Here is a 17,923-nt window from a genome sequence, read left to right as displayed (position 1 = left end):
TGCTGTTACCCCTTAGGTCGCCACCCCCAAAGGAGCCCCGACCCCGGACTGTTCCCCTAGGGCCCTGGGGAGAGAAGGACGGTGCTCCACGTGGTCCTCAGCTCAGCCGACAGGCTGACCGGAAGCCGTCCAGCAGGCTGTGTCCACGCCCCAGTGCATCCCCGATGAACCCTGCTGGGGCCTAGTCTCTCCTGACCCGCTTTCAGCTGACACTGTTGCAACTGCAGTTGCATCAGCGGACTGTGGACGCAGGGCTGAGACATATCTGCGTTATGAGTTTGACGTACTGGACTATTTGTCGTTTGACCTTAGGGCAACTTTTATCACAAAATCTACTCATTCACAGGCTGACAGGCACAGCTGACTGTGTTGAATGGACAGTCCTTGCCCCTCACCGTCCACAAGCAACTGATCGTGGTAGGCAATGGCTGGTCTCTTCAAAATCCTGCTCAAAAGGGTTTCTGACTGAACCTGTCTCACTGACTAAGGCAGTGTGGTCACAATTCCACTGCTTCCAGAAAGGGAACATAACCGCTCAGCTGGCTCCTGGGTAACGGAAGCACGAGAGAGACTATATGGACTTATTTAAACCTTCAGGATCTTTACTTCCTTTCCTAATTGATGTTGCAGGCTGGTCCGACGCTGGACCTCTGCGTGACGGCCTGTCCACAGGGGACCTTGGGCATTAAACTCAATTCTGGTTCCAGCCGCTGGATTCCCTTGTTGGATGGAGGTGGTCCCGGACATTCGTCCATGCAGGTCACAGGCAGGGATGTAATGGGTCTAACTTTCACAAAAGTGCCCTCTTCCCTCCTGGGCTGGACGCTTATGGATGAAATGTTTATGGGTGAGGTTGAGAGGCTGACAGGAAGAAATGGGACCTCTGAGTTGCGGTCATTGCAGGGTAATTTTATGGTAACGCAGGGAGAGCCACAACCCCAATGCCCGGGGAGGGGACACCTCAGGCCCTGGGAAGTGGTGGAGGGAGAGGTGTCACAGATGCTCCATCTTCCAGAACAATGCCTGTCTCTCCCCCTCAAGGCAGGTGCCCTGTGTGCCCCCCCAGTACTGCAGATGCCTTATTTAAGATACCTGACTACTGGAGTTGCCCTCCCTGGACCCACTTCTCCATCCTTCCTAACTTACCACGCAGCCTCCGGGCACAGGAAGGCACGGACCAGCTCCTGAAACTCCTGTGTAAACACCCTCGACATGTCCAGATGCCTTTCCCAGACCCCATTCTTAGCCATCCTCGGAGGTGGATGGATGCCACCAGGATTGTCTTTGGGAAAAATATAGACACAGGGAACAGGCTTCTTTCCAGCTTTCACTCCACAAACAAGGAGCAGAGTCTATTATTCCAACTCAGTTGGGACACCTGAGCTCTCCCAGCCAGGCTGGAGGGCACATGGGATGCCCTGTCACCCTATGTTCCCTGAACAACGAAGGTCCTGCCTGCAGGTCATGGTACTTTGAACAACACTTTCTTTCCAGGACACCCTGCACATTACTGGTGATGGACACCAGGCATGAACTCACCTCTGTCTTAAAAAAATGGTCATGTGGGGGCTTCCCTGGTGGTGCAGTGGTTGGGAGTCCGCCTGCCGATGCAGGGGACACGGGTTCATGCCCCGGTCTGGGAGGATCCCACATGCCGCAGGGCAGCTGGGCCCGTGAGCCATGGCCGCTGAGCCTGTGCTCTGCAACAGGAGAGGCCACAACAGTGAGAGGCCTGCATACGGCAAAAAAAAAAAAAAAAAAATGGTGATGTGCTCCCGCTGGGTGGTCTGAGACCATCACCTGCTTTAGAAAATGCCCCTAGCAGATGGTATAGCCTTCAGGTACCTGCGGAGCTCTCTCCACAGGGAAGGGACCCTCGGGCACTCAGTTCCAGGTGACACACCTGACTCATCCCTACGAGCATCTTGCAGGAAGTTCTCTTCCTAACAGGAGGGACCCAAGTCACTGATCTTAGGTGAGGTGATCAGTGACACCATGTTGCTCCTGGAAGGGATTCACTTCAGCTTCATGACTGACCACTGGATGACATCATTGTCCTAAAAGCCTCCTCGGCCAAGTGAGGTCTACGCAGTCACTAATGCATCCTGCTGTCCCTGGGTTAAATCCTCAGGCCAAGTGGTGAGACGAAGACGGACACTTGAGGCAAAAGCCACTTGGATTTCTAAGGCAGACCTTGGGGGTTTACGGGATTTGTGGGGAGGTGGGGCCTGGGGCCCTGGAGAGGGGAGGTGTCAACACTGCAAACAGGCTGGTCTCGCCTTCTGCTTGGATCGCCCTGGGTGTCAGCCTTCGTTAAATGCTGCCTGAGACAAACTGACCTGGATTGGCCCCTGCACTGTTGATCATATGGATGCCGTGGTTGATGGAGCGAGGTACTTACAAGAGAAGTCTCTGGCCAAGAAGACAGGGAATGAGGTTGGATATGATAAGAGGCAGTTCTGCGAGGTCACGCATAGTTCTGCATGTCTTCCCATTAGAGGCACAGACAGTTTGTTCTGTACGAGGATGTTTGTGTAGCAGTCTTAGAAGAGACTTTCTCCTGAAGTATCTGCTTTTAATTATCTTTAGCTTTCAATGTTGTAAGTGTGCTTTTCCACTGTTTTATGAATTCTATTAATCTTGTTGAGATCATCTTTGTTTGTGTAATGGTATAATATTTTTGGCAAGTAATATGGCTTTTTAACCTGCCTGGATTTTATTTTGATAATCAATCATTGCTTCTTACTTTTCTCACCTGGCACATTGTACTTCTTGTATTTGTAGATTCATGCCTTTCAACATTTCTGGAAAAAATTTCAATATCTCTTTTAACATTTCTCCACCTTATTATTTCTGGCTTCTCTTTCAGTATCTCAGATTAAATTCACTTATTCCTTCTCATTCTGGTCTCTATCCCCTATTATCCTTTTTGGATAATTTTTCTGAAATATTTTCTGAAATATATCAAGTCATTTTTCTGAAATATATAAATACACAAATATATACACATAAACATTATGTTTATATATTTAACAACTTATTATTTTTGTTACATATATTTTCTGTTTTTAAATGTATATTATCACATGCATATGCATATATTATAGTTCATTCTCTTCATCTAATGTCTAATGCATCTGTTTAATTTTTAATCATATTTTTAATTGAATAGGTCATATTTGGTCATTTTTCAAATCTAATATTTTCTGAAATTATGTGGGTCTTCCTGTATCTTTCAATACCACTTTAAGTCTGTAAACATTTTACACACTAAAAATGTTTCATATAGTGGTTGTATGTTCTGTTTTACCTAATTATTTATCTGATAGTTTTGATATTTAAGTGTTGAAACCTGTCTGGTTTTGTTCTTACATTGTTCCCTCCTTACCTGTTGGCTTTTGTCATTTAGTTTGTTGGTTTATTTATATTAGTGTGTTTCTTCTACTTATAAGATTTATTGGTATGTGAGCAAAGAGTTGGCAGAATACCATCTGGAGAATCCTTAGGAGTCTGGATTCCTGGTACTTTTCTACAGAGAGAACTTACGTTAGGATTTTCAAGTGTCAGGTGTACTGAGTACAAAGAATCCCTTAAATTCTATTTATCATCCTGGGGCTTCCCCAACCTCTGCTCTGAGGTGGTGAAATCCAAAACCCCAGGTCTGTGAGAGAACAGGTTCAAGGGGATAAATATTGTACCGCAATAATGGTATTATTACCCAATAATGGTATTATTTCTTTTTTGCCCCCCCCCAGTTTCTATATTAGAGTTTAATTACCTCCTAGTTTCAGTTGGCTTTTGTTTAATTGGCTTGTTTCAGAAGCCATAGCATCCTTAACCTGTTGTCTGTTCACAGAACTGGACCCATTTCCTTGGTGGAGAGCATTGAGGTGGAGCGAGATAACAGACACTGAAACACACAGTGATCACAGAGAGATGGCAGGAAACCTGTAATTTGCCCATGCGTTCACTGGAAGGGTATGACAGCCACACACTACTGTGTTTATTCCATAATTTACATGATTATAAATCTACACACATATAAGTAGATACTATACAGGATATACTTGACTTTTCTTTGCCGAGAAAAATAATTTCTCACTGTATTAACACCACATTCCTATAATAATGTTATCCACATTGCTATTAATAAATCATTAATATGCATAAATACATACCATACTACATTACACTGATTTATTACATATTATTATTTCATATCTTTTGTACTTTAATTTGTAGCCACATTATTAGCCTTGCTGTTTACCAGCCCTGTGACCTTATGAATATATTTAATATCTTTGTGCTTCAGATTCCTTATCTTTAAAATATTAGTGAGTGTTTTTTGTGTCTCCTACTGTTGTCTGAGGAATAATTCATATGTAAATTGTCACATTACATTAATGAATAAATGCATTAATATAGTAACTCAGAGCAGCGATCAACACACTAGGCAGGCACTAAGTATTAGCTTTCTTAGAACCTTTTCTCTGCTGGCACGAGTTGTGATTTAGACAAAAGAGATGCAGACACAGCTTTTCCAAAGGTGCTGCCAGCATGCTCGCCCTGAACTTGCTAGAAACTCATGGTATATCTCAGCAGGAACGCCTGCTACCAGCAGGGTAAGAATGCCTCAGTTACCTTCACACATGGATGCCTCTTTATCTTGCTATAACCTGAGTTTTTAAAGAGCTGGAAGATACATGGCTTCTCTAAATCTCTCCTATTGCCTATCATGATTCTTGCTTCTTGATAAAGTGACGAATAATTGAGGTTACCAAGGACATCACTAGGGTAAAACCCAGGCCTGATAAGTGCATCCATCAGGAGCTCGCTGGCCTGTCCACGCCCAGAACAGCACAGTGGCCACCGTGCGCCTGAAGCTGACCTCGATCCTGGCGTCATTACTTTCCAGCTTCATGGCTGCTCCGTGTCTCCTTTCCCTTGTCTAACGATTGTGGACCACTACAGAATCTGTCTTCTAGGGTTGTTTTAAATGTTAGGTTAGCACACAAAATATTTAGACCATTACTTGACATCATTGCTCAATTATCTTAGGAATTCCTGCCTATATGACTTTCACAGCGACAGCTACTACATGCCAACGACTACGGTTATTACACTTCCCTTAAAGAATATGTATATTCAAGCATGCTCTACAAAGGTTAAGATTTTTAGAGAACTGTCTCCTTAGAAATGCAAACGCTGTGGAATATTTACAAAATACAAGTTCCTTTCATTGAAAAGGCAAAAATTATATTATCTAAGAAAGCACGGAGATTCCACCAGTGAACATATGTGTTGTTCTCCCATTTTTAGTAGATAATAACACAAAATATAGACACTGACCCTGCATGTTCTATTCTATGAGGGCTGCAGAGAACCTGATTAGCATATACAAAACCTGTACATAACTTCATACCTAATGGTAAAATACTGAAAACTTTCTCCTAAATTTGGATTAAGGCAAAGAGGTACATTGAATATTATACTGAAAGGCTTAACCAGAACAATAAGGCAAGAAAAAGAAAAAATGCATAAAAAGAAGGAAAGGAAGAAATAAATCTGTGTCTATTCAAAGAGGATGATTATATGCGTAGAAAATCCTGAGACAGCCACAACAAAACACTGCTAGAAATAAGTGAATTTAGCAAAAGGTGTCAATAAACAGGGTCAGTGCAGAAAGATTAGTTATATGACACCATACTAGCAAATAAACATCACAACTAAATTTACAGTAGCATTAATAAAAATAAGTTAGCAATACATTTAACAAAAAAATGTTACAGGTCCCTATACCAAAAACTACAAAACTTTTATTAACTTTAACTAACAAAATGAAGAGATATACCTAGTGTGTGGATTTGAAGATTGTTATCCATCTCCTCAAATTTATCTGCAGATTTGACAAAATCTTAATGATTATTCAAAGCTGTTTTTTTGTAGAAATTGACAGACCGATGCTAAAATTCATATGGAAATACAAAGGGCAAGTGCTGAAGCAGCACTGAAAAGGTGGAATCACTCAGACTTGCAGCACTTGAATTCAAAACTTAACATAAAGACACAGGCAAACAGGTCGTGCGGCACATCCTAGGGGCAGATGAATAATTCCCCAAGACAAAACAGACACAGAGGGCTTCCCTGGTGGTGCAGTGGTTGAGAGTCCGCCTGCCGATGCAGGGGACGCGGGTTCGTGCCCTGGTCCGGGAAGATCCCACATGCCGCGGGGCAGCTGGGCCCGTGAGCCATGGCCGCTGGGCCTGTGAGTCCGGAGCCTGTGCTCCGCAACGGGAGAGGCCACAGCAGTGAGAGGCCCGCATACCGCAAAAAAAAAAAAAAAAAAAAAAATCAGACACAGAAAGACTCACACTTTCAGGACCACTTCATTTTTGACAAAGAAACCTAGGCAATCTGATGGGGCAAGAACAACAAATGGATGTTCCCACAACTGGCCACACTGAAGAAGTGATATTCACCCCCTGCCTCTTAGCAAACACAAAGACCAATCACCACGTACACACAAACCTAAGAGTTAAAACTTTCAGTCTCCTAAGAAAACACAGAAGATTGTCTTCTACAAGAAGTTATAACCATAGAAAACTGATGATTTAGGCTTCCATATCATGCAAAAATCTCTAAAAATATAATTCTGAAAAATGGCTCTGAAACCACAGGCTTCAAACCAGTGAGAAACAAGCAACTATAAACTTAAAGGGCATATATTGCCATCTTTACTTAGTGATTCAAATAAAAAGTCATCACATTTATTATGTGTAGTAACTAGAAAAAGATGAAGGGCACTTAATTTTTTAAAAAGTTTTTCTGCTCCAAATTCCTATTTAAAAAAAAAAAAGTGGGGACTTCCCTGGCGATGCAATGGTTAAGAATCCACCTGCCAATGCAGGGGACATGGCTTCGAGCCCTGGTCTGGGAAGATCCCACATGCTGCAAGCAACTAAGCCCATGTGCCACAACTACTGAGCCTGCGCTCTACAGCCCACGAGCCACAACTACTGAGCCCACGCACCACAACTACTGAAGCCTGTGCGCCTAGAGCCCATGCTCCACAATGAGAGAAGCCACACACCACAACGAAGAGTAGTCCCCGCTCGCCGCAACTAGAGAAAGCCCGCGCGCAGCAACGAAGACACAACACAGCCAAAAAAAAAAAAAAAAAGCAAAAGCAAAAATGATTTCGATTTAGACAATGGACACTGGACTTCACTGAGACACTGGGCAAATTACTTCACTTCTGTGCATCAGTGCATCTATAAAAGGGACAACCATGAGTTAATATACCCAAAGCGTTTACAGTATCTGCTCCCAAAAAGATAAATGCTTGATCAGTGTAGACAAACGTATCTATAGGAGACTATGAAGTTCAATGTAGTGAAAAGGTCATGGGTCACCGCACTGCAAGATCAATGCACAGGTTACAGCAGATGTCAAACAAGAGGCAAGCACAGGGCTGGTCCCCATAGCCGAGCCCTGGCATCCGCCCTGGGAGGCACTGGTCCGAGCACTGGGAAGGCCCTCAGAACTCAGTGTCCAGCTGTCACAGCAGCGTGGCCGAACTTCCGTGCCCTGGGGCAAGGCACCTAGGTCCTCGCTAAGCCTCTGTCCAAAGGTGCTGTGGTCGCTGCACAGTCTAGGACCATCAGGGATTTGAGAACAAAAAGCAGCAGAAGATGATAAGGGACTCATAACACTGCCCACAGCTTCATTTCCACCTAATAAGGAAAGAGCTTTGGAATAATCACTGAATTTGGCATTCTCTGAGTTGCTGGTAAATGTTGTCAGTCTTGGTGAAGCCATGGCAAAGAGTGCCCAGCGTGTCATGGAGCAACTGGCAAGGCAGAGTGCGAAACAAGCGGTAAAGACCATGGGTCAAAATGTAGATTCAGATTTTACTGATGGTTGCTGCTTCAAAGATAAGTGTGTGACAACATATACGTTTCCCAACTTTTCATTTTTCTAAGGAACTACATTTAACATAATTAAAGAAAATAATAAAATTACAAAACCTCTATAATATCTATGGAGTTTGTTGAAAGACCATTTTAACACAGTTACACAAAAGTAAGATTATAATTTCAAAAATAAATCAATATATCAATGTCGGGCTTCCCTGGTGGCGCAGTGGTTGAGAGTCCGCCTGCCGATGCAGGGGACACGGGTTTGTGCCCCGGTCCGGGAAGATCCCACATGCCGTGGAGCGGCTGGGCCCATGAGCCTGTGCTCCGCAACAGGAGAGGCCACAGCAGTGAGAGGCCTGTGTACCGCAAAAAAAAAAAAAAAATATATATATATATATATATATATATATATATATCAATCAATGTAGAAACTAGGGAACACTGTCCTAAACTCATTCAATATATATAACTCAAGACGCTTGAACAGGCCAGGAAAGCAAGCCTACGTCTTTGTTAAGGCTACGGAGAAGCATAAAATAATCCATGAAGCAAAGTCCTGGGGAAGGAGATATAGGTGTTTGGGGTACCGAGAGATTAAAGCCTTAACCCTCAAAAATACAGCATCCCAAGCCAGGAGCCAAAAGCCAAGCCAAGTGGAAAAGCAGTTCAAAGAGAAACAGTGCACATCTATTTCTGACTGTCAATCTTTCAAAATAAAATTAGCTCAAAGTGTTCAGGGGAAGGAAGGCAGGACACGTAAATACCAAATGCTAATAGGAGAACGTCGAAACTTAAAATGGAATTTTCTCAAATTACAGCGAAAAGTAAATGCTTCCACTTCAGTGCTAATGTTACTGTTCTATTTTATTAAATACAAGCACAACAACTGTTATATCTAAGAATTCAAAGGCAATAGATTGAAGGGATGCAACAGTGGTTCTCAATCATGCCTACACATAAAAATCACTCGGGGAGCTTTTAAAATTTAGATTCCCAGGGCCTCGTCCCAAACCAATTTAAGTAGCATCTCTGCAGCTGGTGTTGGGAACTGCAGAATAAGATGGATAAGCTTTCTATTTACTTGCCTTTCCTCAACACACACACACACACACACACACACACACACACACACACACACACGCAGTTTCCTATACTGACCGTTATTTATTGCAATAGTTCAGCTCCCAAGCACTGCATGACTAAAAATGAGGGAAAAGTATCAAAAACCACCTAGCACATTGTGCCTGGGGAGTTCATGTTACAGACACCCGGCTGAGCTCTAGAACATCAGTATTATTTGCTGACTTCTGCTCAGCAGATGTAGCGTACAATTTACACAAGTCAGACACAAACATGCCCTAGTCTAACATAGATGCTACATTGGAGAACAATTCCTGGTTTCACTGAAGCCGGGCAATACAATGCAAATAGACTTTGCCTGAAGGGAGAAACAGAGACCTTCATCTTTTGTGTCAATTTCAGGAATGATTACCTCTCAAACAGCCTTGAATAGACTTATATCTCGATTTTTCTGCTACTGCTGAATTCTGAAGAATTCAGAAAACATGAGTTCTGAAAAGAATGATTAAGTAGATTTCTAAAACAGTCCATCGCTTTTCTTAACATGAAAAAAATTAGATAACATTACAAAAACACTTTTTATGAAAATCACAAGTCCCAATATTTCTCCAAGTAAATCTATGTTTCCACAGTTACTCATCTGTCCCTTTGTCTTTTCTGTAAACATTTTTAAAACACTCCTCTGAGGACTGCTACACAAGCTGACACATTCAGAGCTTGAAGGCTAATAAAATAATTATTCAAAATCAGTTCCTTTGTGTGATGAGGGGCACTTTCCAAGATTAAATCCTTTTTATGACCTTTGACTAAAGTTTCCTTTGGAGACCTTCTGATAACTGTCTTTCTCACCTCAGCCCCAGCGCCTGGACCTACTGTGCTATGTAAGGACCTCTCCTCCAATTATGTTGTACGGTGGAATATAACTTATAACTTCATCTCAATAAATTGAGCTGAAAGTAATGAGAAAATATTGTGGGTCTACAATAGAACATATAGGAATATTGTTTGTAGTAGTAAAACAAAACTGAACTGAACCGAAAACCCTGTACGTCAGTGCAGGGTATCCAGAATACGGAGGGATGGTAAGCAGAGCCGGATGTAGGGTCCCTCACTCTGGACCAGATGGCCTGGCTCTGGCCAGTCTTCATCATATCAGAACCACTCAGCTCTAAGCAAGGAGCTTCCCGGATTGCGCGGAGCTTGGGATTCGGAGCTCTACCTTTACTCTGAGCGCAAATGCCCACCAGCCCCCAAAAGCTGTTTAAATATGCCCTGTCAGGGTTTGCTTGGTCTACTGACAAAGCTTAGTGAGGCAAGAGCCAGAAGAAACGTCCCGTGACTCCTGCACCTGCCTTATTTATTATCTTGTTCATATGACAAGATAAGCTTCTCCAAAAGGCACTGGCCTCTGCAGTCTTTGTTCCTGCGATGCCTCAAGAGCCTAGGGCAATGCCTGTCTCGCAGAAGAAAGGCTGAGGCCTTAATTTGAATTTAAATCCCATGAATTTCTAAAAAGTGTTAGTAAGAAGAGTTTAGTCTGGGGTCCTCCTGGGCTGAGATCACTATTTAGTTTGCATTATATTATACAGTTCAGCCTGCTGTCAGTGTAGACACTTAAGACTAGAATTGGTGATCAAAAGTGGAAAAATCACCAACTTAAATCAGAATCAACAGAAATGAGGATTGAAGTTTGGGGTGACTAAAAACTCATATTCATTTGAACCATGTTCTTTTTATGTCTTTCTATACAAACAAGGTACGCATTGAAAGTGAGACATATCCAAATAAATGTTAAATTAATAATTCAAGGATGGATTATTTAGAATAATTTTATGGACAATATCAATGAGGTTGTAGGATTGTAAGCTGGGGCTTCACAACAGTGGGAAACCCCAAGGAATTGTGAATCCACGTGCATTAGTCTACTTATGGCAGGAGTATTTAGTCCTGAGTGGGAGACTGTGTTTCTCTAAAATCATCAAACAAAGACTCCCACGCGGTCTCAAAAGGTAGAAACCTCTTGTGATCGTACCTCTGTGCCCTGTGACAGTACACTGGCAGAGAATGGATCATGTCAAGAGGGTCCCTAGAGAGGCAGGTGGCGGCCTAACGCTGGCCCTCTCCAGGGAGGATGACCCCCTCCCCGGTGCTAACACACCAGGGCCCACAGCAGGTACATTCCTGAGGCTTAGAAAGACACAGGGCTCCCCGAGGGGGATGCCGGGAATGACCTCGGTCTCTCTCTTGACTCAGCCTGTTCCATCATCAATGTCCATCAGGTCAACTTAGGAGTCAAATTTGCTTCCCAAGGAACTCCACCTACCACGCTGAATACTATAATCTGCATCCTTTGTTGTGAGTTAATAAATCAGCACAATGCATTCCACATCATGAGCTGTGGGGTGTGAGAATATGAGGTGGTTTCCTTCTCCCTTGCACTGACAGCAGGAATTTCAGCTTGCAAAGCAGAGGGTCCCTGAGATCGAGGTAGTGTTGAGAGGATGGGTGCCACATTCCTTCCTCCTAGCAACATCTCCACCCCCCCACACACCCTGAAAATTTTAGCAAACAGGCACATGGTAGCCTCTCCCAGTAAGTACTATGCACGTATCTATGGACTGCATTAAGCTTCCTTGTCCCTGTAGCCCTCTTCTCAATTGTCAACTGCCGGTGCACGGTGTAGGGAAATATTTTCTGAGACAAAGTATGGTTCATAAGGTGGTATGCACCAAACACAGTGTTCTGATAGCCAAAAACTTCTGGAATTTACTTTGCTTTAAGCAAAACTAGATATGAACTGAGGTAAGGTTACATTATAGACTTCATGGATCGTATTTAACTTGAATATACCTATAGTTTCTAAGAGAAATGTTGATCTGTTTAATTACAGGGTAAAGTCCCACTGGGGACACTACATAATGTGCTATCTTACCTTCTCAAAATACATTTTAGAAAAATCTAAATTCATAAATCATCTGACCCTGAAGTTTCAGGTAAGAGGTCATGAGCCATATTCCTTCTTATCACATAATCAAAGAAAACTCATCGATGTCCTATTACGTAAAGTTCTTAAAACCTCCTAAATATGTGAACGATATGGGGCATCAAACGAGGTGCAGATTAATGCAGCTAGAGACACTGAATCAGAGAAGACATCACTTCCGGGCTTCGGTGTCAGTTAAATATGTGAAGTGTGCTATTTCCTTCTGAGCCTTGTTTTTCTCTTTTGCTGTAAGGAATTTGGGGGGGGGGGGCTTAAATGAGATAATATAGGAAATAACCTATGAAATAAAATAGTAATGATATTGACAGATTTTCGCTGGGACAGCTGTTGTAACTGTTAACATTGTTATATACATGTAATGCTTCTGCCTTCTCTCAGAGTAGCAAGAAAGGAAATGTTGGTTTTAATATCTGAGGGTTCAGAGTGTTCAAAGAGTCAATATTTCAAACTTTAAAAATTCTGTGTAGGAGAAACAACTGTATAAATGTTTGAATCATATTCTCAACTAGTGATATTATTCACGTTATTTTAAATGTTAAAGTATTTGGATGACCACACTGGAGAACTAACGGTTTTAATCACTTACTAATGACTATGTACATGCATATATGAATATGTATATGTTTTATAATAAATGACGATCACTGTCTTACCTGAGAAGAGTAGGCGTGTCCATCTGAACCGCAGACGGGGCTGGTAGAGACCCCCGAGCACGGCTGGCAGGTGGATGTCGGGGGGCCCCTCCACTGCTTCCGCCCAGCTCCTGCACCTTTCATGCTGTTGACAAAATAAAACAAGCATACTTAGTGCATTTATTTAAAAAATAAATTTATATTAGCATCATGCCTTTCCTCCACGGTCATTCCAACTCTACCAGATCAATTAGAATCAGTAAATTGGTAAATTGTACCCTCATTTCCAATGTATTAATCCATACAGTGTTCTTTATAAACTTTTGTTTCATCATCAAGGTTTTCCTATAATAAAATAAGAATATATTCCTTAAAAAGATTCCCCTGGTTACATGCAGACTACAGTTATACTTCAACATATGGGTTCTCTGGTTTTAATCTGTGGTTGTGAAATGTGTTTTTAACAGCCCCCCAAACAACTCACATGTCTGGAACCTTCCCAAGGGCCCCCTCTAGAATTCTACTAGAAATAGTATTAGAAAGCAGACACCTAATTCACCAGGCGTCCCAGAGGCGCATGAAAATAAGAGCAGCTTACTTTTAGAGAAAGTAGCACTAAGAACCACTTTTCCAGCAAAGACCAGTATTTAGAGCCCAGTTAGCAGGTTCGGTGGTGAGAGCCAATCCTCTCTTTCTTGTGTGGAAAGAACTCAAGATACATCCATCCGGCTTTGATCTGGAATAAAGTGGGAAAACCCATCCTCTTCCGCTACCTACTCCTCAATATCCGTTTCTCCACTTTGATTAAACTGCTTCTGCTTGGCCTATTTGTGTGAACAGTTCACACAGAAATGGGCAAAGGCCTTCAAAGTAGGAATAAAAACAACAGGGAATCTCTACACAAGCACTTTGTAGTTAGAAGTCCTCCAGGAAATCAGCACTCGGTCTTGTTCATTAAAACTGCTCATGGATAGTAATTTGACGTCTCTATCAAGATGAGAAACGAGGTTTTACTGGAAACATTTGCTGCCTTTTGGCTTTTCTTTTTTCACGAATAAGTCAAATCTACAAAAAAGTAACCCCAAAAGACAACTAAGAAGTGTAGTGTTAATCCTCACTATAGGGAAAGAAGTTCGGACTAATGTATTTTAAATTGTGATAATATTTGGGTGGGCTGTGGGAAAAGGTTTATCACCTTCTCTTACCCCCTCATCCCTCTCCCCCGGCCGCTTCCCCCTCAAAAAGAAGCCTATGATCGCTCCAAACACATCTTCTTCATTTAAATTTTGTAAATTCTGCCAAATGACCACTTTAAAATCTTGTCTGGCAACAGGTATCACCTCATAAAAGACACAAGAGGGAAAATAACCGTGCTATGACTGATTAAAAGATGGGCACAAAATCCTAATGGGAATCAAAACAATGACTTGGAAAACTGAGGACATTATTCTATACCACCTCCAGACTCATAAATCACAGAGACGGAGCAGAGAGAAACAAGAAACATAAAATATTATGTTTGCCTTGTTCTTTCACTGTGTGCAATCAACACAAGGCACGAAATTATGAAATTATTTGCTCTTCAGTTACATTAGGAGAAATCATTACCGAGCACAGGCTTCTAATCAATAGAAAGTATTTTATTAGAACAGCATGTCTTTATCGCTTTTGCTTTCAGATATGCACCTGTCTGTACACTATGACATACCTAAGTCAACACTAAGACTCTGTAATCACCTCATTCCCTTTTCCTAACTTTAAAACTCCACTGAAACACAGAAACTAAGATTGTGACATTACTCTCTTGTATAAACATTTTTGATACATGAGGTAGTCTTTTATATATAATTCAGACAGTTATTATATACAGAAGTGAAATCTTTTTGAAAATTGGAAGATTTACTAGAAATTATTAAAATTCAAATGACTTCTTAAACAGTGAATTTACAACGTACCTGTAAAATAAGTTTTGGGGTAAAAAGTTTTAGTTATCATTATTCCCTTCAAAGTCAACACTGCCGAAGCCTAAACACTTTCAGATTCCTGAAGTATATCAATAGAGATGGTTTTTTTTTTTTTTTTTTTCGGTACTTGGGCCTCTCACTGCTGTGGCCTCTCCCGTTGTGGAGCACAGGCTCCGGACGCGCAGGCTCAGCGGCCATGGCTCACGGGCCCAGCCACTCCGCAGCACGTGGGATCTTCCTGGACCTGGGCACGAACCTGTGTCCCCTGCATCGGCAGGCGGACTCCCAACCACTGCGCCACCAGGGAAGCCCTAGAGATGGTATTTTTAATGTAGATTTCATCCTGGTCAGGATTTGCTGAAGTATCATCAACATTGGAAGCATCATAATATTGCTTATATTTGCATCACCATTTTACTTGAGGTGATGACAAATTATACCATTCTGTAAACCAGCAGAATATTTACTTATGTTTAGTTTAAAATAAATACATTAGATGATGATAAATTCACCAGAATTCATGTTTTAATATATTATTCATGTCATACACATGGAGAACAGTGAGTCATGAACTTTTCACTATACTCAGTAAATCCAAAGGAAGCACTTAGCATTTTGTCATCAGAACAGAGACTTTATAGAAAGAAGTATAGAAGATGGTTCATCCAGGCATATATTAATGTTGGAATTAGGGTATGAATACAAATGAATTTCTAAGACTGTTATTTGAATAAAAAAGTACTTCTACAACTCCATAAATCAATTAACCTATATGAAGAAGAATCGCTAGATACGGACAAATAGGACGTACATTCTTCATTTCAAAAATCAGAACGTCTACGATCGTGAAAATAAGGTTGTTTCATGTGAAAACAAAATGAACAACCTCACAGCAGGTACTGAGGGGCAAATAAACTGTATTGTTAACAGGACTTGAGGAATTCTAGTAACTCTGACCATTTCTCAGAACAGCCCAAACAGGCCGCTGTGTGTGGTGGTGTGGGTGGCACACCTGGACCACCCTCGGGGTCACCTCAGCATCCTGAGGGTTCCACCTGTCCAGGTACATGTGGTACCTCCACTCAAGTCTCTTCACCAAGGAAGAGAGTTTTTCATTCCAGAGTCTCTTTTATCAGACTTATCCTATGATTCAGAATTTGTTTGCTTTAGCATCAGGAATGTTTCTCAGAATTCGTGTTAATCAAACTCTTATCTATTAAAATATTTGTCTGTTCTTAGGAAAATTAGTATAGTTTATGAGCTATAAACACAATTTTCTAAGATTTAATTAAATATTTATGCATTATGTGTAATATGTAAACATTTTTCAGATTGCTTTTTAATTATATTTTCAAGGCCCTATTTAAAGAAAAGCAAAATGTGTTTACGTGAGAGATAAAATCCTGGCAGTGAGTGTACAGACTAAGATGGGCAAAGTCAAGTGCTTGGGAAAAGGTGGAGCCAGCTGAGGCTATCAGAATGGATACCTGGCATCTGGGGCAGGCGAATGACAGGTAAGAAGTTAGACTTGGCAATCTGCCCTCGGACCTGCCCCACCCACCCCCCACCAGCAGGCCAGTGGCCACCTCACAACACAGGGCCTGGCAGCCAACCAGGCTGGGGACCAGCCCTGCTTATCAGCCGGCCCAATGTAGTCAGCTCCCCCTCAACAGAAGGGCTCACACACCCACACAGGGGTACCCCTAGAGCACAGAGCTCTGGTGACGGACACGAGTGTGCAGCTGGGCCTCACAGGACATTTCTCCAAGATCAGGAAACATAACCAACCTACACATACATAGAAATAAACACAGAGAATTAGGCAAAAGGGGGAGATGGAGGACTATCTTAGAAACAGACAAACAAAATAAAGAGATCAGAACAGAAAAAAGTGAAATAGAGACCAAAGAGAGAACAGAAAAGATTGATGAAGATAAGAGCTGCTTTTTGAAAAAATAATCAAGATTGATAAACCTTTAGCCAGACATATCAAGAATCAATGCAACCTCTATCAAAATAACAATGGCATTTTTCACAGAACTAGAAAAAATAATTATAAAATTTATACTGATAATCAAAAGACCCTGAATAGCCACAACAATCCTGAGAAAGAACAGAGCAGAAGGCATCATACTCCCCAACTTGAGACCATACTACAAAGCTACAGTAATCAAAACAGTGTGGTACTGGTACAAAAACAGACACCTAGAGCAATGGAACAGAATAGAGAGCCCAGAAATAAACACTTATATGGTCAATTAATCTACAGCTAAGGAGGCAAGAATACAGAATGTGGAAAAGACACCCTCTTCAATAAGTGGTGCTGGGAAACTGGACAGCTACACACAAAAGAATCAAATTGGACTGCTTTCCCACACCATATACAAAAAAAAAAAATCAAAATGAATTAAAAATTTACATGTAAGACCCAAAACCATAAAACTTCTAGAAGAAAACATAGGTAGTACATTCTTTGACATCAGTTTTAACTGTATTTTCTTGGATTGTCTACTTAGGCAAAGGAAACAAAAGCAAAAATAAGCAAATAGGACTACTTCAAACTAAAAGGCTTCTGCACAGTGAAAGAAACTGTCAACAAAATTTTTTAAAAAGCCCTACTGGGGCTTCCCTGGTGGCGCAGCGGTTGAGAGTCCGCCTGCCAATGCAGGGGACACGGGTTCGTGCCCCGGTCCAGGAAGATCCCACATGCCACGGAGCGGCTAGGCCTGTGAGCCATGGCCACTGAGCCTGTGCATCCAGAGCCTGTGCTCCACAACGGGAGAGGCCACAGCGGTGAGAGGCCTGCGTACCACAAAAAAAATAAAAATAAAAATAAAAAATAAAATAAAATAAAAAAGACCTACTGAATGGGAGAGGATATTTGCAAACTATATACCCAATAAGGGGTTAAAGTCCAAAATATATGAAGAACTCATACAACTCAACACAAAAATGAAAGAAAGGAAGAAAGGAAGGAAGAAAGAGAGAAAGAGAGAAAGAGAAAGAGAGAAAGAAAGAGAGGAAGGAAGGAAGGAAGGAAGGGACCCGATTAAAAACAAGCAGAGGATCCGAATATAAATTTTTCCAAAGGAGACATACAAACGGCCAACAGGCACATGAAAAGATGCTCAACATCACTAATTGTCAGGGAAGTGCAAATCAAAACCACAATGAGATATCACCTCACACCTGTCAGAATGGCCATCATCAAAAAGAACGCAAATTAACAAATGTTGGTGAGGATATGGAGAAAAGGGAGCCCTCGTGCACTGTTGTGGGATTGTAAACTGGTATAGAAAGTATGGAAGATAGAATGGCGTTTCC

At 41.8% G+C, this 17,923-nt stretch overlaps 1 protein-coding gene across 5 annotated transcripts in view; it reads right to left on the bottom strand.

The window, feature by feature from the left end:
- The window catches only part of SPOCK3 (SPARC (osteonectin), cwcv and kazal like domains proteoglycan 3), a 374,306-nt gene that overhangs the window by 114,341 nt on the left and 242,042 nt on the right, over nucleotides 1–17,923 (bottom strand). For 4 of the 5 annotated variants that reach the window (XM_060101614.1, XM_060101609.1, XM_060101610.1 and 1 more), the window contains one exon: nucleotides 12,657–12,780. The exons of the other annotated variant lie outside the window; for it this stretch is intronic. In XM_060101614.1, coding sequence (XP_059957597.1) covers nucleotides 12,657–12,780 — 124 coding nt within the window. The remainder of the gene's footprint in view (nucleotides 1–12,656; nucleotides 12,781–17,923) is intronic. 5 annotated transcript variants of the gene reach the window in all.

Source organism: Mesoplodon densirostris, chromosome 6, assembly GCF_025265405.1.
Source record: "Mesoplodon densirostris isolate mMesDen1 chromosome 6, mMesDen1 primary haplotype, whole genome shotgun sequence".
NCBI lineage: Eukaryota > Metazoa > Chordata > Mammalia > Artiodactyla > Ziphiidae > Mesoplodon > Mesoplodon densirostris.
The sequence above is the reverse complement of the archived record's forward strand: the minus strand, read 5'-3'. Positions and strand labels throughout refer to the sequence as shown.